General features: G+C 48.5%; 1 protein-coding gene across 1 annotated transcript in view; it reads left to right on the plus strand.

Annotated features, from left to right (window-relative positions):
- The window catches only part of LOC142020062 (uncharacterized), a 267,476-nt gene that overhangs the window by 83,557 nt on the left and 161,335 nt on the right, over positions 1 to 22,584 (plus strand). Inside the window, exons 33-46 of the mRNA XM_075007686.1 lie at positions 2,269 to 2,322; positions 3,406 to 3,477; positions 4,120 to 4,179; positions 7,149 to 7,184; positions 9,021 to 9,065; positions 9,421 to 9,456; positions 10,011 to 10,055; positions 11,512 to 11,547; positions 14,716 to 14,751; positions 15,604 to 15,636; positions 17,023 to 17,094; positions 17,995 to 18,054; positions 21,111 to 21,146; positions 21,913 to 21,993. Of these exons, the coding sequence (XP_074863787.1) occupies positions 2,269 to 2,322; positions 3,406 to 3,477; positions 4,120 to 4,179; positions 7,149 to 7,184; positions 9,021 to 9,065; positions 9,421 to 9,456; positions 10,011 to 10,055; positions 11,512 to 11,547; positions 14,716 to 14,751; positions 15,604 to 15,636; positions 17,023 to 17,094; positions 17,995 to 18,054; positions 21,111 to 21,146; positions 21,913 to 21,993 (702 nt within the window). The remainder of the gene's footprint in view (positions 1 to 2,268; positions 2,323 to 3,405; positions 3,478 to 4,119; positions 4,180 to 7,148; positions 7,185 to 9,020; positions 9,066 to 9,420; positions 9,457 to 10,010; positions 10,056 to 11,511; positions 11,548 to 14,715; positions 14,752 to 15,603; positions 15,637 to 17,022; positions 17,095 to 17,994; positions 18,055 to 21,110; positions 21,147 to 21,912; positions 21,994 to 22,584) is intronic.

Here is a 22,584-nt window from a genome sequence, read left to right on the forward strand (position 1 = left end):
CAGTGGTTTGAGCATTGGCCTGTTAAACTGAGGGCTGCAAGTTCAATCCTCAAAGTCATTTGGGAAAAATAGATCCTTAGAAAAAAGGACTGGGCTTGGTCTTGCCGTAAGGGCAGGGGACTGGAATCAATGATGTCCCTAGGTTCCTTTCAGCTCTATGAGATGTGAAATTTCACAGTGTTGTAATTGGAGGGGTCTTGCAGTAGGCTCCCTCCAAACTGTGTGGCCCTGCAGCAGTCTTACAAGCCCTGCCCAGAGATTCAGGACAGCCACACAGAGCTGCACCTTTGCCTGCTGGCCCCAGGTGCAGGAAGAGGCCCTCTGCCCTGCTGTTCTCACCTATGACCATCACAGGCCCACGTAATGATTCTCCACTACAGCTTGTTCTCTGTGGTGGGCTGAAAGGTTGTCCAAGTTGCCAGCGTATCTGAAAGGTTCTTTAAAGCCTGGGCACAAATCACTGGAGGCAGGGTTAATACTGAGGGCATATCCTGGAGATGTGCGGTGGTGCTCAAGGCAGTGTGAGGGTCTCTCCTATGTTGTGCAGGTGTCATAAGAAACTCACAGGATCTTTTTTTCCCCAGCAGAAACAGCAATAACCGCATTTATGGAAAGCACAACATGAAACGCAGCACATGCATTTAGTCACACACACACACACCCCCGTACACACACACACGGGTCCTGCAGATGGTCCACTCTGTTGTAGCTCAGGTCAATCTAGTGGCCAGTTAGATGGAAGAAGAGTGCGGAGCTGGGTGCTCTGGGCCATGACCTGAAGCACTGGTGCACTTTGCAGGATGGAACCCAGAGGGTCATGGCGAAAGCATCCGATTTTTAGACTAGTGCACTCCCGTTTGAGTCGATGGGTTTTGCAGTGTCCTGCTGGAATCCTTGGTCCTTCAGCGCTGTTAATCTTGGGGTTTTCTGCAGTTATCCTTTGATCCAGGTTGAAACTCTCTCGTCTGGCACTCGCTTAGGTAATGTCCCTTGTCCCGCAGGACAGTGGATGTTGCTGGACCAGAGGGCAACTGGACTCGAGAGCTCCAGCTGTACTGGGCTCAGTGGAGCCTTGCTGGTGGCGGGGAATCCCAATGGTGGTCTGCTCTGGGGATTCCCAGGGGTAGCCCCAAGGTAGAGAACCAAGACTGGGTCAGGGAGCCCCACCAGGAGCCCCGTGGTGGGAAGCTGGTGGGGAGCACAGCTGGGGCATGGAGGTCCACTCGAAGGCCCTTGGCAGTGGCGAGCCTGGCTGGGGCTGGGGAGCCTGGGCAGCCCCACAGCAGGGAACTGGCTGGGGCACAGGCCCTGCCAGCAGCCCCATAGCAGTGGAGAACCTGTCCAGGGTGAGGGAGCTCGGCAGGAGTGGAGTTACCCCTCAGGTAGCCTGGGGGCAGGGAACCTGCAGCAGCCAAGAGGGCAGCCTGGCCAGCAGGCTGGTGCCCCCTCCCCACAGGGCAGCCAGGAGGCCTGCCCTCCCCTTGTCCAGCAAATCCCCTCATTCAGGACCACTCAGGAGCGGGACGAGGGAGGTACAACTTGTGCTTATTCTCAGGCTTCCCATCATTTTCTCTTGTCTGCTGTCTCCCTGCCTCCAAGATTTGTCAATTCTGCTAATTTAATTCTAGAAGTGAACAGAATGAGGGCTTCCTGGCTGTCTTCAGGGGCTTCACTTCTTGAACATCTGGGCATTTGTGATGGCTTCACACTTATCTTTAACTACATTCATACCCTCCCCTCACACCGCACAATGTACAGAGGATTTCTTGTTAATTTTCCACAGTGTCAGACAAGATTATATTTTAGAAAGGGTCATATAGTAACTAAAGGAGGAGGGTGGTGAAGCACTGGAACGTGTAACCTAGAGAGGTGGTGGAATCTCCATCCCGAGAAGTTTTTAATCCCTGGCTTGACAAAGTCCTGGGTGGGATGATTTAGTTGGGATTGGTTCTGCTTTAAGCAGTGGTTTGGACTTGATGACCTCCTGAGGTCCCTTCCAGCGCTAGGATTCTCCGATTCTAAAGAAATGGCAGAATCGTACACAACTTAGTTTGCCATGCGGACAAGAGGCACAACTTCATTTGTTATGCTAACAAGAGGCAAGGGGTGAAACAGAAGCGTACAGAACTTATAAGCAAATCACTACATATGACCCATAACCATCATTATATGAACAGAGCGGTAGCCATGTTCGTCTGTACTCCAACAAAACAAAGCAGGAGAAAGGTTCTGATCCCAGCACTAAAATACTATGTTCTGGCTACACAGGGCCCTCGAGGGAAAAGCGGTGCCAAGGGTGACAAGGGAGATGCCGGAGAGGCTGTAAGTACAGACCAGTGATGAATTTTTGTCAGTAGTAACTTTGGACCTGGCAGACGCAGGCCGTCGCTTAGGGCAGGATGGAGCATAGTGCATCCTGGGACTCCCAGGAAATGTTGCAAAAGCATAGATGGAAAGAGCTACCCTCCTTTCTCCCGCCTGTTTGCTGGTTAGCCATGGGTCACATGCCCAGCATTTATAAATCAGATAATATAGGCTGGGACTACGCTACAGAGATTTGTCGACAGAAAGGGCCGCCTGTCGACATAACTCAGGGACCTCCTGCACGCTTCAAGCATTCTGTCGACGAAGTCTCGACAGAACTCTGCATTTTCCTCAAGAGTATTATCCCTCAAAAATTTAAGGCATAACAATCTCTGGACATAATACTGTCGACAAAAGTGCAGTGTAGACATTCTGTCAACAGAGAAGACTTCCGGTTCCCCCGGGGCTGCCCTGTTTGCAGAGCTGCCATTCTGCTTTCTGACACCAGAGGGTAGTGCAGTCTGGCAGTTCTCTGTCAACAGAGCAAACTATGCATAGAGGTTCTGTCGAGATTTCCCTGTCGACAGTAACTTCTTTTGACAGATGCTTCTAGTGTAGACATAGCCATAGATACTAAGACAGTCACAGGTGAGAAGGCTGGGAACATGTTAAGAAGAAGGTTATGGTTAGTTAGTTTTTTAAAGTCCCAGCTTGACCAAAGCCTGGCTGGGATGATTTAGTTAGGTTTGGTCTTGCTGTAGGCAGGGGCTGGACTCGATGATCTCCTGAGGTCCCTTGCAGCCCTGGGACTCTATGATTCTGTGCTCCATTTATTTATTTCCCATGGGGGAGCTGGAACACAGGGAAGGGCAGGATAAGTGAGCTGGAGATGTATGCTAAGCTTCCCAAACTGCAGTGAGACAACCTCTGGGCTGACTGTGGCTTGGAAGCTGCATGAACTTCCCCACTGGGGAGTGCAGCAGCATTCCCTGGCTGAGATGCTGCACAAGCTATTTCCCAGCATGTTTTGTCATGTAGCTTGGCACTAGCCTCGAGCGCGAAAGGCACAGCATTGAACCAGCTTCTCCTCCTCTGTTGCAGGGGAAAGCCGGCTTGCCTGGCCGCCCTGGGCTGGATGGTACTCCTGGAAGTCCTGGGCCAAGGGGAGAAAAGGTCATTACCTGTGCAAAATGTATTTACTTTTCATCTGCCCAAAGGGGATGGAAATAGCCGTGTTGCCATAACGACAGGATGTAGCAGGTGTGAGGAGGATGGAGATGTGTCATCATGTCTCCCCCTGCTCGATCGACAGGCGGCAGCCAATATCCTGAAACAGAACAGACATTGTCTAGCCAGCCTTCGCTGCGCCTCTGAGCCACCTCCGCTCTGTGCATCAGCCGTTTGGCCGCAGTAGGTGCCAGGCCCGTCTCCTCTCCTGCAGATTGGCCTCCTTTGGTGTCCCCCCTCACCCGCCCCGCTTTATTCCCCCTCCTCTTTCAAATCTCAGCTGACACCTCCACAGTCTTTCTCTTGTCTCCCGGACTTAACTTGTTTCTTAACTGAGGATGACCTTAAAAATACAACCCTGTAACGCTGTGCTTATGTCAGCAGATGCTTCTCCAGACAAAATAGCCCTGCGCTAAATTGCTGGCCCTCAGTGGGAGTTCAGAGGTGCTATTGTAGATCAGAATGATTTCAGTTACAGTCGTTCTCTCTTTTTTTTGAATTTCTATTTTGTCAGGGGGAAGAGGTGTGTGTCTTTCTCTCTTCTGCCTTGGGAGAGTTACTTTCACTTAGGCTGTGCTTGCTTTTCAGGGGGAGCCAGGGACTGGCATTCCAGGCACACCTGGATTTAAGGGAGCAGAAGGAGGAAAGGTATGTTTAGTTTTTGCAGCCAGGTGTGTACATGTTATGAGGTTATGGTGGATGAAAGTCTGGATATGAGTAAACAGTGTGCCCTTGTAGACTAATGGCATATTAGGGTGCATTAGGAAAAGCATTGTGAGCAGATCTAGAGAAGTGGTTATTCTCCTCTATTCGGCACTGGTGAGGCCACATCTGGAATATTGTGTCCAGTTTTGGGCCCCCAGTATAAAAAGGACATGGATGTGCTGGAGCAGGTTCAGTGGAGGGCAACAAAAATGATTAAGGGTCTGGAGCACAAGACCTATGAGGAGAGGCTGAGGGATTTGGGCTCATTTAGTTTTCAGAAGAGAAGACTGAGGGGTGATTTAATAGCAGTGTTCAGCTTCCTGAAGGGGAGCTCTAAAGAAGATGATGAGAAACTGTTCTCAGTGGTGGCAGATGGCAGAACAAGGAGCAATGGTCTGAAGTTACAGAGGGAGAGGTGTAGGCTGGATATTAGGAAAAACTACTTCACCAGGATCACTGGAATGCGTTGCCTAGAGAGGTGGTGGATTCTCCATCCCTAGAGGTTTTTAAGTCCCAGCTTCGCAACGTCCGGGCTGGGATGACTAAGCTGGGGTTGATCCTGCTTGAAGCAGGGGCTGGACTAGATGACCTCCTGAAGTTCCTTCCAGCCCTGTGACTCTATGTGCAACAGGCAACCTCTGCCTCTCCCCTTCTCCTGCAATACTGCACATGTAAAAACAACAAGCAGTCCTGTGGCAACTTAGAGACTAACCCATTTATTAGATTTTGTGCCTAAAAAACATATAATGAAGTGCGTTTTACCTGTGAAAGCTCATGGCCTAATAAACGTATTAGTCTGTAAGGTGCCACAGGACTGCTTGTTGGTTTTAAAGTTACAGAGTAACACAGCTACCCCTCTGAGAATGTTACCACCCTGGATGTGTTAATGTATTGAACCAAAGACACCTAAACTCATGCCATAGGACTACAAGGACAGGTTATGTGGGAGGTGTGACTAGATGATCATAGGTTACATCCATATGTGAAGGTGATAGTGTGTAAGCTCACATAGATATGCTCAAGCTAGACCTCTCTCAGCAATGTTTATCAGCTGGCAGAGGAAAATTTCTCGGTTTTTCAGTAAGAAAATCCAGATATTTCGGCTGAAACTGAAATATTTCAAACTGGGCATGCTGGCACTTTGCCTCATGGGAGTACGAGTTTACTTGCCTCGTGTCCCCATTGTCCTCTGTGTGCTGGACTCCCCAGAGGGACTACATTTCCCATGAATCATCACAGACAGGACTCCCATTGATGTCCTACTTCCTGTATCCCAAAGGGAAGACCACGGTGCATCATGGGAGATATAGTGCTGTATTCACATTTCTGCCAAAAATAGAATTTTTTTCCTTGTTTTGTCAAATAATTCCATGCAACCTTTTGCCTTTATGACACCAGCTCTAGTGGGAAGGTTAGTGCAAGGGGGCAGTGGCCACCAGCTTTTTTTATCATGTCATTTAAACCAGCTCCCATTAGGACGTGAAGACGCAGGCTATGTCTACATCACCCGGAAGATCAACCCACACGGGGTCAATCTTCTGGGGTTCAATTTTGCGAGCCTGCTGGAGACATGCAAAATCAGCCTATCAGGAGTCAGCAGCCGACCCCTGTACGCCTCACGATCATGGGGAGTAAGGGCGATCGATGGGAGAAACTCTCCCGTCAACGTTCCTCAGGGAAGTCAGACCTTAAAGTCGATTTCAGATACGTTGATTCTAGCGACGCAAGCGCCGTAGCTAGAATTGCGTATCTGCTATCGAGTTTAAGGTCTAGTGTAGACCAAGCCTCGGTGATTAAAGCACAGGGACCTCCCAGTGTGGCTACTGCAGTGGAACTAAACCAGTGGTAGCAAGGTGTTCGGCAGCCAAACCCAACTGTAGAGGCAGCTTCATTTGTCAGATGTTATTTTCCCAGCGATGGGAGAGAATTTTGCCTGTTTGTGAGCACTGCGCGGGAGTGGGGTTCCAGCTTGGGGAGGAGTCAGTCTCAGCCAATTAAGCTCTGATGCCAGGTAGCATCCGACCCGTGCTGGCCTTAGCACACGAACGCTGCTCCCGATGAGTAGGTTGAGCAGCATGGCCTGTGCTCTGGGGCGTGTTGGTGAGGCTGTAAAAGGGGGAAGGCATTTAGGTCATGGAACAGAGGTGGACCTATTTCAAAGCATCCACTGCAGCATGTGCAGCCACTGGCCTCCCCTCTGCCAAGAGAAAAGGTTGGTGGTATATTCACTCGCGCTGCCCCCAACCCCCTGCTGTGCCAGGCAGTGCCTGGAGTTTCTGAGCAGCCAGTCTTGTGGCACAAAAATCTTGCTTGGGGTACTGGAAACCTGCCCTTTGCCCCAAGCACCTGGTAGTATCACTCTGTCCTTTCAAGATGCCTAATAGGTGAGGGATGAGCATCACCCAAACCAGCCCTGTATATATGGCTGGATGACGGAGGAGAGGCGTGTCCGAAACTCATGCACTGCTGCCAGAGGTGGAAAAGGTACCCACAGAGTTACCTGAGTAAAAGCACAGCTGCTTTGGGAAGGGGAATATAATTAAGTAAAAGTCACTGGCCTTCTGGAAAACTACTTGAGTAAAAGTAGAGTAGTCTCCTGTCTTGTTTGTACTTAAGTATCCAGGGGACTCCCTGGGGTGGTGGTGGCTTTTCCCCCTTCTAGATACTTGAGTACAATCAAATACTTTTACTCAAGTAGCTTTCCAGACAGACGCCCTGACTTTTATTTAATTACATTGTTCCCCAAGCAGCTGTACTTTTACTCAAGTAACTTTTTGAATACTTTCCCCGCCTCTGACTGCTGCTGGAATTGAAAAAGAAGAGAAACACAGGAGTGTGGGGATGATGAAGACAAGGATAGGAGCCAGCAAAGAGTCCAAGAAGCTAAGCTCTCTTCTGTCTTTGTTTTTCAGGGGAACATGGGACCACCTGGAGCACAAGGACAAAAGGTAAGTATTAATATAGCAGTCACCTGCGTTGGACCTTTGCTGGGGGGGTTGGATATGGGTGGTGGTCTTGTGACAGGAAATGTCAGAAGGACGTCAGTGGTGCAATAAAATGCAATGACACTGCCACAAATTCAAATCCAGTGAAGAGAAATCCTTCTTCATGCAAGGCATAATTAGGCTGTGGAACTCCCTACCACAGGATAGCATTGAGGCCAAGAATCCAGCAAGACTCAAAAAAAAAAAAAAAGGATTGGATGGGTAGAAACTGGTCATGAAACTGGAAATTAGAAGGTGGGTTCTAGCCATCAGAAGAGTAAAGTTCTGGAATGACGTCCCCATAGGTGCAGCAGGGCCAGGGATGGGTGTCAAAACAGCTCAAATAGTTTTAAGATGGAGGTTGATAAATTTGCGAATGGGACGACTAGATGATGTGGCTTCCTGTAATAATGAGGCTGGACTTTGTGACACAGGTTATTTGCGTCCCTTATTCCATCTTCCTATTTATATAACTAGCCAGAGCTGCATTGTTAGAGCTAACATGCATCTGTCTGGGAAGAGAGATTAAAACTCATGCTTTGAGGCTTAATCCAACCTCTAAATAGTAGGATGAGTCTGGAGTGTGTGTGTGGCGAGAGGGGGGCTCAGATTAACTCAAATCTACCTAATGTCAGGTTTGAGTGCCTTCCTCTGGAACATCTGGTGGCCTCTGCTCTGACTCAGCCTGGGAATTCTGAGGTTCCCAAGGGAGGCCAGGAAGGCCACTGGGCAACCTATTTTTTTGAAGCTAACCTGAGCCATTGCTGGTAAATTCATTGTCTAGTGAACATTTCGGGCATGTCTCTCTCTGAGGAGGGAGCTCTGTAGCCAGTCTGTATCCGGTACAGAGCCCAGACTTGCTGCTAAGCAACTCTGCAGTTGTCAAAAGTGTACGTGACAGAGGTCCCTCACAAATGGGTGCCAAGGACTCTTGAGGAAGTGACTTGGGAAACGGAGAGGATTTTGCTGCACAGGGTGAAGAAAATGTTGATGCATCAGCCTGTGACTTTCACTGTTGGGCGAAATCAATGAGTCAAATACTGTGATTCCCTCATGCAAGGAAAGGGTCCAGAGTGGCGTAGCCACTGACAGTTGTAGGTATGTGAAAAATAATCAGATCTGAGGGCAGCTAGTGATCACCAGGCCTCCACAAACAGGGGAAGGCCTCTCGGCCCATACATGGTAGCACTGAACAAGTAGCGAAATGCATGATTTAGAAGGCAGTTGCCACCCCATGAAGCACTGAATGTCAGCCATCGCTGTAGGCTGGAGACCGAACCTAACCAGCCAACAGTCCGGTCTGGCTCATTCAATCTTCTCCTCACAGCATCTCTTCCCGGCCTGTCCAGCATCAAGTGGCTCGTGCTTGGAAAGGATTCTGCGGAGCCGCGGCTCTGGGAGATGGACACTTGTCTTGTGCAGTGAACAGAGACCTGGATCTCTCAAGAACTGCAACCCCCCCCGCCCCGCCCCCAGCAATATTAAGGGCCAAGCCCTGCTTGCCTGTGGAAAAACGCATGTGCACGTTTCTAACAGTGCACAGGAATTAGGTATTTGCATATGCAAACAGCTGTCTGCCCATTGGGTTTTAATTTGCCCTTTGTGTGTGCAGTTCTGAAGCCATGTACACAAATCAAGTCAGGCATGTCTGTGTGCGTTGTTGCACATGCCATTACATTTCTTTAAGAAAAGTAAGTGCAGCTGAGTGTTTTTTTGGTTTTGTTGTGGTTTGTTTGTTTGTTCAGCACCTTCTGAGACTCTTTCTGGTGGGGGAAATAACATCTATTCTTTTTTTGTTAGGGTGAACCAGGATTGTCTGGACGAGAAGGACCGCCTGGCCCAAGGGTACAGCTTTAGGAGAATCACAATCAAAGTTAAAAAAAATCAGTGAATTTAGAGTTCAAACTACACCAGTAAAATGGGGCCCCGATCTCAACTGGTGTTCCCATAATACACACAACATTGTGAGAATTAATTATTGTTTGTCTTCTTCTTTGAAATCCTCAGCCAAAGAGCATTATATGAATGTGAAGTCCATTATTTTTAAAATGAAGATATATTTTCCTTGTGCTTTGCAAACTCCTGGACAAGGCCTATCCAAAGCTCACTCTCCTGCAGAGCGCAGGACTTGTATATTCATTGGTTGATATTTCTCTGTAAATGGATCTTTGTCTTAACAAAAGCATCTTCTATTTTCCAGGGTAAAAAAGGCCAAACAGGAATCAAAGGGGAGAAGGTGAGACAGGTTCTTAAACTGATAGAAATAAATGATGCTTGGAGTGAAGGGGGAATGATATAGATTAAAGATAATGATATAGAGCAAAGATAAAATTGATAGCGTTACGCGGGTCAAAACCCATTGTGTGTGTGGTCGGGGAGGGAGGCACTGAGCCCAATATCTGAGTTGTCACAGCTTACTGAAGACATATTCCATTTTCTTTTGTGGGCTATTTGTTGTTTTATAGATCCCCAAGACACGTTTCTTTGTACTTTCATTTAATTATTAAATCCAGGCTCAAAATGAAATTGGGCATTTTTAGTAGCATTTGCAGATTTACAATAGCTAGGATAAAAATAATCTTCATGCTTCAGGACATGCACTCATGACCAGCTGAGGTCAGGAAGGTACCTCTCCCACTAATGTCGTATGACAGAAAGAGATAGTGTCTTTCTCTGCCTTTTCCAGCACCAGGCTCTGTCAGAGATTGGATGCTGAACTAGCTGGGGCATTGGGCTGTTCTTTCAACTCGTATGCACCTAATACTTTTACATATTTCCTATCGCCTGCAGGGGGAGCCTGGAGAAACAGGGCCAACGGGACCTCACGGAATTGCCGTAAGCCAATCAAGTTGCTTGACAAGCTGCTGTCAGAATGACTTTGCATGGAACTAATGGATCCATCCCAGTCCCTTTCTGGATGAGACAAGAGCAGAGCCAGCTCCTTCCCAGCATTGCGGTGCCTCTGGAGCCACTGGCTGAGGCTCTTACCAGTGCTGTAGCCCTGATGGGAGGGATGCTGGACTTGGGCTCTCATTTACGCGAATGCCCCTTTGTGCTGGTGTTGGCCGCCGTCGGAAGACAGGATACGAGGCTAGGTGGACTGTTGGTCTGGCACAGTATGGCCGTTCTTATGCCATTGCGGGTGAAGGGGTGTTAGGGCGGGCTGCTTATTGGCCAGAATGGTGTGAAAGAACCGTGGTAGTAATGAGAATCAGGCTCTTCGCTAACGTGAGTCGGCAGTGGCTGCTTTCAGGTTCGAGGCTTGCCCCATCTCCCTTTGGCCTCCTGGATCGTGAGGTTTGGGTGTCCTGTTAGAATTTGATGTAGAGTTTCTACCGAGCAGCAGATCTCTGTCCCTCATGCCCAAGAGCCCTCACGGTGCCTTCTGCTCTTGCATTCGAACTCCTTTCAGCTGAGAATGGGCTGGGAAATCTCATAAGGACAAAGGTTCTAGGGAGATGTGTGTGGGCACAGGGATCTGGCCAGAGGTCCCTGAAGAAGAGCTGCAGGATGGCTGCATGGAAGAGCTCGGTAGTGGGACATAGAGTGTGTCGCTTCTAGGTTGCCGTATTCCAGCGATCCCCAAATGTTTCAGACTTGTGCCCCCTGCTTGCCCCTGCCCACACCACACAATCCCCCAGGAGTCAAGCTGCGAGAAGGCTGTCTTCCAGGATGAAGGAGGGAGGGGTGTGGGCAAGGAGAAGGAGGCCACAGCTGGGAGTGGGGCCAAGAACAGACCCATGGCTAAGGGCCAAGGCTGGTGTCAGCAATGGAACTGTAACCAGGCCCTGAAGGTGGCCAGCGGCCAGGCCCTCAGCCACGTGCATGGATGAAAACTGGAGTGGAGGCACAAGGCAGGGCTGGAGCAGAGCCTGTGCCCCCCCCACAACTGGCCGCTAGAGGGGTGTGCCCTCACAGTTTGGGGTCCTCTGCCCTTTCACATCAGGCGAGGTTCACAATAGATGTTCCCTTCTGAACGCTGATGGGTAGCTTATGTGCCAGGAGCCCATGATCCCATGCCGCTCCCTGCTGGATGCGTTTTCACATTACTAAATCACCCCCACATTTAGCCTACTTTTGGGGGCAGTCTTGGCAGGGAAGCTAGCAGCTGAAGGAGCCTTGACATGCATCTTCTTTGCCCCTTCTCCTTCAGTAGGCCTCTCCCTGTTAGGGCTGAGGAAGCCGACACTGCTGTCGTCCCTGCCGGCCAAGACGGTCCCTTTGGGACCCTGTAATTTAAGTGACTGAAGCATTTTTAACTTGTTGGAAATATTCCTTTGCTGTATTACAGGGTCTCCCGGGAACGGCAGGGCAGAAAGGAGACCAAGTAAGTACTCCAGGAGGGGTTGCTTAGACTGAGTTGCCAGGGCAAAGGACAGGGGACAGGACTCCTGATAGTCAGATGACAACCGTACAGGAGTGACTGTGTTTAGTCCCTTGACAAGTTTCTCCTTTTCGGTTACGTCGTGTTCCAAGCAGAGCAGGGAGGAGAACTGATTTTTTTCAGTTCACTGAAAACACCCAGATTTCGGCTAAAATACTCGTTGTGGGTCAAACTGAAATGGAAAAACTGCAAATAACAAACAAACAAATAAATAAATAATCAGCAACTGCAAAAGAAGTCCATGTCAAGTGAAACAAACTGTTTCAGGCATTTTTAAGGCTAAGGGGGTGACAGGTGGGGCCGGAGTCCCCATTATCCCACTGGTTAGAGTGTTCACCTGAGGTGTAGGAAACCTGGGTTCAATTCCCCTCCTTACCTGTAGTGGGGAAGGAATTTGAACTTGGGTTTCCCACCTCCCAGGTGACTGGGCCACATGCTCCACTGCTGCAGAGCTGTCCCCATGTGTTTCTGTGGGTATGAGCACTTCAGTTACTGTTGAGTGAGGACTTAAACTTGGTCTCAGACCTGCTGGTGTGGCGGAGAGGGGGCAGTTGCCAGGGAGCCCTTTGAAACACTGTGGGAGTGCTGCTCTGTGCGTCGCAAAGGGAGGGCATCCAGTCCCACAGTCTGAATGGTGCGAAGGGCTGACGGCACTAGGCTCTGCCCCTTTCTGCCCTGGGTCCCGCCCCTTCCGGGGACACGGAGCTGGGCCCGGTGGCTGCGTGGCCCTGCTTCTTGGTCCGCTAGCCCCGGGTAAATGCCCAAACCCCAGCCAATAGGGCATGTCTCCCACTCTCTTCCCCTGTGCCATTGACCATTCCCTTTTATCACAGCCATTCATAATTCCAATCACTGGTCACTGGACGACATACAGTACCATTACTTCACTTGACTTAAACCCTTGTACTCCGAGCGGAGCATAGGTCATCTCCAAGTCTCCTCCACCTCACTCCCTCTGTGTCTACACAAGCCCCTTCCTTTCGAAAGGGGCATGTTAATGAGTGCGTTCGAAAGATGCTAATGAGGCGCTGCAATGAATATGCAGCGCCTCATTAGCATAACGGCAGCCGGGGTGATTCGAAAGTGTGGCTTTTCAAATCGTGTGCCACCTGTGGAGACAGGACCTTCCGAAAGGACCCCCCCAGTTTTCGAAAGCCTTTCGTCCTATGATCGGACCTAACACCTTTCCAATACTAGATAGGAAGAAGGAGCTTTCAAAAACTGGGGGGGGCCCTTTTGGAAGGTCCCATCTCCACGGGAGGTGCGCAATTCGAAAAGCCGCACTTTCGAATTGCCGTGGCCGCCATTATGCTAATGAGGTGCTGCATATTCATGGAAGCGCCTCATTAGCATCTTTCGAACCCGCTCATTAACATGCCCCTTTCAAAAGGAAGGGGCTCGTGTAGACCCAGCACCTGTTTCTGGACAACACTTCCGGCTGACCCCAGGAGTACCCCAGTTATTGTCCTTCAATCTCAGCAGGTCTTCTCCACATTGTCTGAGGTCTTCCTCTTTTGCGTTTTCCTTGCGGGTTCCATGTGAGAGCTTGACGGACAATGCTGAATGTTGGTTTTCTGAGAGTGTGGCCCAGCCATCCCCTTTCTTCACTTGATTTGAATGTCAGGTGGTTCTTGTCCTGCTCTGTGCCAAAGCTCCTCCTTTGTGACCACGTCTTGCCATTGGATGCGAAGGATCAGTATCATTAGGGCCTTACCAAAGTTGTGGTTGTGAAAAGTGCATCACAGGCAACAAAGTCTGATCTTTTGTGTACTTTTGCCCCCTACTATCCATGGGGGAGACCAGTGTTCTTCAAGCTGGGAATCCCAGCCCACAAGGGTGCTCTGAAAAGGGGGTGTCATGAGGTTGTAGTAGGGGTGTTGCAGTGTTTCCATCCTTACCTCTGTGCTGCCTTCAGAGATGGGCAGCCAGAGTGTGGTGGCTGCTGACCAAGGGTCCAGCTCTGAAGCAGCACATAAAGTAAGAATGGTAATACCATAAACCCCCGACACTAACGTTAACGAAGGGTCCTGTGGCACCTTATAGACTAACAGAAAAGTTTTGAGCATGAGCTTTCGTGAGCACAGACTCACTTCATCAGATGCTGGTCATTGTAACCCCCCCCGACCCCCTTGTGGGTCAGTACCCCTACAGTTACACCACCAGGAAATTTCAGACTTAAATAGCTGAAATCTTATAATTTATGATTTTTAAAATCCTATGAGTGTGAAATTGACCAAATCAGACTGTCAGGCTGTAAGGCTCTAAGCATCATCCGTATGCAGTGGCAGTCGAAAAAGCAAATGCGATGTTAGGAATCATTTAAAAAGGGATAGAGAATAAGACAGAGAACATCTTATTGCCTAGTATAAAACCATGGTATGCCCACATCTTGAGTACTGGATACAGATGTGGTCTCCTTATCTCAAACAAGATATATTGGCATTAGAAAAGATTCAGAAAAGGGCAGCTAAAACGATTAGGGGTTTGGAACAGGTTCCATGTGAAGAGAGATTAAAGAAAGTAGGACATTTCAGCTTAGGAAAGAGTAGACTAAGGTGGGATATGATAGAGGTCTATAAAATTCTGAGGGGTGTGGAGAGAGTGAACAAGGAAAAAATATTTTACTTGTTCCCATAATATCAAAACTGGAGGACACCCAATGAAATTAATGAGCAGCAGGTTTAAAACAAGTGCAAGGAAGTTCTTCACACAATGCACATCAACCTGTGGAACTCCTTGCCAGAGGAGGCTGTGAAGATGAAGACTATAACAGGGCTTAAAAAAGAGCTGGATAAAGTCATTGAGGTTAGGCCCATTAATGGCTATTAGCCAGGATGGGTAAGGAATGGTGTCCTTAGCCTCTGTTTATCAGAAGCTGGCGATGGATGACAGGAGAGGGATTGCTTGATTGTTACCTGTTCGGTCCACTCCCTCTGGGGCACCTGGCATTGGCCACTGTCAGCAGACAGGATACTGAGCTGGATGGACCTTTGGTCTGACCCAGTATGGCTGTTCTTATGTTTTCCTTCTGTGCCTGAGCTGGGGGGTTTTCAGCATAAGAGCTTTACATTTTCTAACAGTCAACTTTTTGTATTTCCTCTTTTCTTATAGGGGATCCAGGGCTTCCCAGGTGCTCCAGCCATGGGGGTAAGTCCTAGTAACTAGATTCTGCTGCACTCAGTGTAAAATACAAATAGACTTGGCTTGTGCTGCTTAACACACAACTTTATGGCAGGCTGCGTGAAAAGCTAAAGCACTGAGGAAGTCGTGTATTACTGCAAGGTCTGTTCAGGCCCCCTGTTAAAGTCACACGGATTCACAGGTTACTCTGACTTTGGAAAATCGGTGTCCTGGGTGATGGAATTCTGAAAGCCAGCACAAATCGGTGATTACTGCTCTTCCTTCTAGAAGATGCTACTTCCTGGAAGGCCCTGATCATGACTGGGGACCCACACTGAGCCTGGAACTAAAAAGACAGTCCCTGCCCCAAAGATCTTGCAGTTGAATCCTATTCATTTAATCTGAGCCCCTGTTAGGAGAGTACACACAGGGCTGATTTTGGCACTACCAAGGCATTTGAATTTACTGGGATAGAGACTGAGGCCTGCTGGTGTCATTCCGGTCCTTCGGCTGTTCTGGGTACATCCTGACCAGCTCTCCCGCCCTGAAGGTGGAGTACCTTTGGATCCCACACTTGGGCTTACATCAGCCCCAAGCCAAAGCCCATTGAAATAAATCAGAGTCTTGCAGTGGGTTTTGAACCAGGCTCATAGTCCTCTCTGGTGTTGGTGTTGGATATGGTACAGGAGTCGGCTTTTGCTAGGGCCTGCAGGGTGATAGAGGCAGACTGATCTTATTTTTCTTTAGAACTTGGGCTGTGTCCCCGCCACGCCAGCCCCTCTGTGAAACCCAGCGTAACATGATCTGAATAGCTACTTGCAGCAGGGGAATCACTCGTTTGCTTAAAGAGGACACTGATGTGGCTTCCTTTTCTCCTAGGTTGTTGGACCTCCAGGCAAGAAGGGTGCCAGAGTAAGTTAACTTAGCTGTCCTGTGTTAAGCCTGTATGAGACCTTTGTCTGAGAAGACTAGGGCTCAGAACCATGTTCTTGTGAATTTTATGATGTTTAAAATCTTATGAGTGTGACGTTGACCAAAACGGACTGTGAGTTTGGTAGGGCCCCTACACATCATCCTAAGGTTTTACTTCTGTTCTTCTTTTCCTGAGCTGGGGGTTGGCCTCATGAAATGATGGCACTCATAGAGTCCTAGGGCTGGAAGAGACCTCAGGAGGTCATCGAGCCCAGCCCCCTGCCCAAAGCAAAATCAACCCCAACTAAACCATCCCAGCCAGGGATTTGTCAAACTGGGACTTAAAAAACTCTAGGGATGGAGATTCCGCCACCTCTCTACGTAACACATTCCAGTGCTCCACCACCCTGCGGTTGGCAGAAATTAGAATGTAAGAACTGTCATTCTGGGTCAGGCCAGCAGTCCATTTAGCCAGTGTCCTCTCACTGACATGGTTCCCTACTAGAAGCTTCAGAGGGACTGAACAGAACAGTACAATTATTGAGTGATCTATTCCCCTGGCCGCCAGTTCCAGCTTCGAGCATTGGGTACCCCTGGTTCATGCGTTCTGTGACAAAGTAAATTCTCTTTCATAGACTCATAGAATGCTAGGACTGGAAGGGACCTGGAGAGGTCATCGAGTCCAGCCCCCTGCCCTCATGGCAGGACCAAGTACTGTCTAGACCATCCCTGATAGACATTTATCTAACCTGTTCTTAAATATCTCCAGCGATGGAGATTCCACACCCTCCCTAGGCAATTTATTCCAGTGTTTGACCACCCTGACAGTTAGGAACTTTTTCTTTATGTCCAACCTAAACCTCCCTTGCTGCAGTTTAAGCCCATTGCTTCTTGAGCCCAAGAAGAAGTTTTCTCACTCCTCTTTATGACAGACTTTTAGATACCTGAAAACTGATTAGATTTTGTAGATTATGTAGATGACAGCAAAGATATTTTAGAATAACTTTGCTGGGTAGACTAGCCGAATGTATCTCGTTGTTGCTGGAGATACAGATTGACACAACTATCCCTCTGAGATCTGTTAAACTATGCAACTGGGAGGGGAATTTTCACAGCTAAGGATATTATTTTCAAAGCCACGGCCTCCACAAAATCCGCTGGTGACTTAACTGTAGATACTGATTTTACATAGTAGGTGCCCAAGTACTGTGGTGATGGGTGACAGGATAAAACATTCAGATAGATGTGTCGATGTCGCAAAGACTTTCATCTTCGCAGTGGATTGAAAATGGAGAACCCTAGTTGTGTAGATTCTGGTGGCCACAGAGGAAAAGGGTGAGCCCTGGCTAGAAGGTGTTACTAACTCTGTAACTTTTTCATGCCTAGGGGGATATTGGGCCGGTCGGCCCCACGGGACCTCAGGGAAACCAAGGGAAACAAGGAGAGAAAGGAGAGAAGGTAAAGTCGTGTTGGTGGCGCTGGAAAGACATGTTCTTCTGGACCTTAGAGCCTCGTTGTCGCCCTCCCTCCTTACAACTTATCTGTTTCAAAGTCTTTGGCCTCAGGCTGCCACTCCAAACGCTGGGGGCTGCCATGCATGGACCGTATACTCCAGTTGGGCTTAATGAGATGCTCAGTCCATACTGCGGCCTTCTCTGTGGAGACCCACAAGATACAATTTGAACCAGCAATGGTTCCGAAGACTGTTCTCTCACTTCTCACCGGTCTTTGCCATGGGAGATGCCTCCGTTCTGTGGGGCCTGACACAATGGCCTGTCTGTTGGGTTGGAAGCGCTCTGAGGACGGGACCGCCTCCCCCCCTTGTGTCTTGTGCTGCACAAAGCTGGCTGGCTGCAGGCAATCCATCGGGTGAACAGGAAGCTAGTCAGCATCCCTGAACCCGAGTGGGTGGGCTCCAGGGATGGAGGAGATAAATGACCAGAGCAATGGGCACACTGCATGGTGTGACACTGAAGCAGGGGGACCCATGGAGGAGGTGCTGGTGCTTGGGGAGGGAAATTCTCCGGGGCTTTATTAGGCCAAGAGCAGAACAGTGACGCTAACAGTTGGCCAGGCAGCTGGTGTGAAACAAGAGCGATGCCCCCAGTCCGTCCTACTGGCAGCATTTGCCTCCATATGTAGCTTGCTCAGTGTTGCTGTGCATGGCAGATACCAGCCAGGAGAGCGGCCAACAAGCCCCGGACTGGATTCCTGCATGTTGCTGACCTGTGGGTGGGAGACAGTCTCCGCTCAGCCTTCCTAGGGCTGCGAGCTGGATGGAGAGCAAACGAATCACTACATTTGATTGCAAGCAGCTGGGTGAATGTAATGAATTTGTGTTCATTGATATCCCCGCAGGGAAGTCCAGGTTTCGGCATTCCAGGGCAACAAGGATTGAAGGGGGACATGGGCGAAAGGGTGAGTGGAGCCATTCGATGCATGTGAATTAAGAAGTGAAACGATGAAAACGAGAGACCCTGAGCTTGGTTCTGCTCCGTTACCTCTGGGCAGCTGTACTGACATCAATGTGACTTTGGTGAAGCTGCACTGAGCCGGAAATCTGGCTTCATCCCATACGGACTGTCGTTAGCAAACAACCCCAATAGCTTCTGATACAAAAATACTGCACCTGAAATGCTCTACAGAGGCCTCAGGGCATGATTGTATAGGAGGACAGCTCTCCCTGGGCTGTGGGACTGCACAGCAAAGGTGACGGGGGTTCAGATTGGGTGGCCTACCCCTGTAGTGCACAATCCAGGGTCCCTGGGGACGCCGTCTGAATCTATTACTTCATCAGGTCCTTGCAATGGCTGCATCTTGCTCTCTGCTGGTAGTGCCTGGAGGGCTGTATCACTGTTGGGCTGAGTGTGGGGAAGGCTGGGGGTGGCCTGGGATATATAAGAGGTCAGAGTAGGACATGAAGTTAGGTCCCTTGTGGTCTGAAATACCAGCACTGTAACTATTGGGCAGCACGGCACTGGGTGTGATCAAAGCTGTTGCAATTAGACAACATGCTCTCTCCTTCCCTACGTCACCATTGTACACGAGTCGAGCTGCTAACAGAGTGCAAAGAGCAGGAAGCTGCACACTGTGGTGCCTTGAAGAGGTGGAAGAGGCAGCCTTGAACAGCTTAGCGCTGCTTCAACAGCTCAGCCAAGGGAAGAACATAAGAACGTAAAAATGGCCATTTCTGGGTCAGACCAAAGGTCCATCTAGCCCAGCATCCCGTCTGCCAACCGTGGCCAGTGCCAGGTGTCCCTGAGGGCATGGACCGAAGACAGTGATCAAGCAACTTCTCTCCTGCCATCCATCTCCAGCTTCTGACAAACAGAGGCCAGGGACACCATTGCTACCCGCTGGCTGATAGCCTTTTATGGACCTAACTTCCATGAATTTATCTAGCTCTTCTTTGAACTCTCTTAGGCTGTGTCTACACTAGCCCAAAACTTCGAAATGGCCATTCCATCTGCTGTTAGGATTAAGGGGATTTCGAAGCTGTTGGGGTCCTTTCGAAAAGGAACCCTGTCTGGACAAGCCGTGCGGCGGCGAGCTGCGTCAATTTCGAAGTGCTGCAGCTGCCAGCATTCTAATGAGGCGCTGAATATGTATTTCAGTGCTTCATTAGTAAACTTCTAAATGGCCATTTGCATGGCCATTTCGAAGTTGTGGACTAGTGTAGATGTAGCCTCATAGTTATAGCCTTCAAGGCCTCCTTTGGCAAGGAGTTCCACAGGTTGACTATGCGCTGTGTGGAAAAGAACGTTCTTTTATTGGTTTTAAACCGGGTACCCATTAATTTCATTTGGTGTCCTCTAGTTCTTATATTATGGGAACAAGTAAATAACTTTTCTTTATTCACCCTCTCCCTACCGCTCATGATTTTATAGGCCTCTATCATATTCTCCCTCAGTCTCCTCTTTTCTAAACTGAAAAGTCCCAGTCTCTCTAGCCTCTCCTCATATGGGACCCGATCCGAACCCTAATAATTTTCGTTGCCCTTTTCTGAACCTTTTCTAATGCCAAAATATCTTTTATGAGGTGAGGAGACCACATCTGTACTCAGTATTCAAGATGTGAGGGTACCATAGTTTTATAAATGGGCAGTAAAATGTTCTTTGTCTTATTTTCTATCCCTTTTTAAATAATTCGGAAGATCCTGTTTGCTTTTTTGACCACCGCTGCACACTGCGTGGACGTTTTCAGAGAACTATCCACGATAACCCCAAGATCTCTTTCCTGATTAGTACAGGTGTCACTTTGGCTCACCAGATAAATCTGCTGATTCAGCATCACCAGTGTCCCCCTTGGTACCCATTGTGTTTCAAGCTGTAGAATGGCCAATTTCGAAGCTGGGTCCACTTTAGGCCAATTGAAAAAACACGACTGTCATTTATGAGGCTTCGTCTCCACTACCTAGAAGATTGACCTGATCACAGAATCATAGAATGCTAGGACTGGAAGGGACCTTGAGAGGCCATCGAGTCCAGCCCCCTGCCCTCATGGCAGGACCAAGTACTGTCTAGACCATTCCTGATAGACATTTATCTAACCTGTTTTTAAATGTCTCCAGAGATGGAGATTCCACAACCTCCCTTGGCAATTTATTCCAGTGTTTGACCACCCTGACAGTTAGGAACTTTTTCCTAATGTCCAGCCTAAACCTCCCTTGCTGCAGTTTAAGCCCATTGCTTCTTGTCCTATTCTCAGAGCCCAAGAGGAACAAGATTTCTCCCTCCTCCTTATCACAGCCTTTTAGATACCTGAAAACTGCTATCATGTCCCCCCTCAATCTTCTTTTTTCCAAACTAAACAAGCCCAGTTCTTTCAGCCTTTCTTCATAGGTCACATTCTCTAGACCTTTGATCATTCTTGTTGCTCTTTTCTGGACCCTTTCCAATTTCTCTACATCTTTCTTGAAATGTGTGTCAGTGTCCATCTTCCAAGGTTCAATTTCACATGCCCAGTCGGAACATGTGAAATCAAACTTTTGGGGTCAACAGTCAACCCCTGTACTCCTCAGTCTCTCAAGGAGTAAGGGAGGTCGATGGGAGAGTTTTTCCTCTCGACCTCCCTCAATGAGGACAGCCAGGTAAGTCAATTGCAGATAAGTCAATTCCAGCTATGCAATTTCCATAGCTAGAATTGCTTACCTACAATCGACTTTAAGGTCTAGTGTAGACCTGGTGTAAGAGAGCAAATTGCAACACATTCAAGTAGTTTTCTTTTCAGAGAGTGGATGCTTAGAAGTTTCTGACATACCCTTTAATGCGTCTCAGGCCGGGTACTCATAATCATCATGCCCATCGAAAACTCTTGGCAGTGACGCCTGCTTTCCCAGCTGGTACCGGGGTATCTCAGAATTACGTGCATGAGTTTTCTCTGCTCTTATGTTTTGCTAGAATAGGACTTCAGAACTAAATGACGTCTACGTGTATTGTTCTTGCCAAGTGACTTACAGTGCTATTTCTTCATAGGGGAATGTAGGTTTATCTGGCAAACCTGGCCAAAAGGTGAGTGAGCACGGAGCAGGTAGCATGCAAAACAAAATCACTACTGTTGCTTGTATCATTCAAATAGACTTCTGCCCAGCTGGGTTTTGCAGTGTAACAAGGATGCCATTAAAGCTGAATTAAAATGGGCGGGGGGAAGCTGCAAAGACTGAAGAGGCTTCAGACAAGTCATGGCTCTGCTGGAATTTCTGTTTGGCACAGCTGAGGGCCTGCATGCTGCGAGATAACAGGCTAAAACTGCCTCTTTCATCCTCCCTTTGCTTAACCTCAACATGCCAACAGGAGGGTGTGCGGGCCAGTGCCAAGTGTGTGGAACCCTGGAGACACTTGGGTCCCACGTAACCTACTTTCCCTAGATGGACAGCATGGAATAGCTCCTCAACACTGGCTTCTAAAATACCTGTCAGCAAAGTGCCACGCCAGTGGACAAGAGCACAGAAAACAGCCTCAACATAGCGTTTGACCCACATTCACAGCTGACTCCTACTGATTTCAGCCTTTGGTTCATACTATTAAAGGTGCATCGGGCCCCAGCACAGCCTACAAAGGGGTCTGAGACTGGTGGGCAACGGAAGAATGGATGTAGAATTCCTCTTTTACAAATGCTATGCTGGTGAAACTTTTAGATGCCAAATAGCATGAGGTGGGCCCTTGACATGGCTGCCATTGGAGTGAAAGACACATCCATGGCACACAATGGCCTAGAGCATAAGGGATACAAAATGCAGCAGAAGAAAGCAATATTTGCATTCCTTCTTTTCTCCAGGGAGAAATGGGTCCAAAGGGAGAGAAAGGTGAACCAGGAATACCCGGAAACCCAGGAGAGACCGGCCTAAGAGGTAAAGATGTAAGTAGAAACTAATGGTCTTGTAAGACTGGTTGTGTCTGTACCATTTGCTAAAATGAACCATTTTCTTAAACACAAGAATTAAAAAGAAACTTCCAAATTAAAAAATGGCTACTTGCTACCACCTGAAAAGGGTTTATGTGGAAGGAACTGGCAGGTGTCAGTTTTGTTTTGGGGGTGGGAGATGGAAACCTGCTATAATTAGTAACAGAGAGGAAGCCGTGCTAGTCTATACACTACCAAAACAAAAAGCAGTCAAGTAGCACTTTAAAGACTAGCAAAATAGTTTATTAGGTGAGCTTTCGTGGGACAGACCCACTTCTTCAGACCATATCCAGACCAGAACAGACTCAATATTTAAGACACAGAGAACCAAAAACAGTAAGCAAGGAGGACAAATCAGAAAAAGATAATCAAGGTGAGCAAATCAGAGAGTGGAGGGGTGGGGGGAAGATCAAGAATTAGACTGAGTCAAGTATGCAGACGGGCCCCTATAGTGACTCAGAAAGTTCACATCACGATTTAAACCATGTGTTAATGTGCCGCATTTGAATATAAAAGTCAGCTCGTCCACTTCTCTCTCTAAAAAGG

The sequence above is a fragment of the Carettochelys insculpta genome, chromosome 1, assembly GCF_033958435.1.
Source record: "Carettochelys insculpta isolate YL-2023 chromosome 1, ASM3395843v1, whole genome shotgun sequence".
NCBI classification, from domain to species: domain Eukaryota; kingdom Metazoa; phylum Chordata; order Testudines; family Carettochelyidae; genus Carettochelys; species Carettochelys insculpta.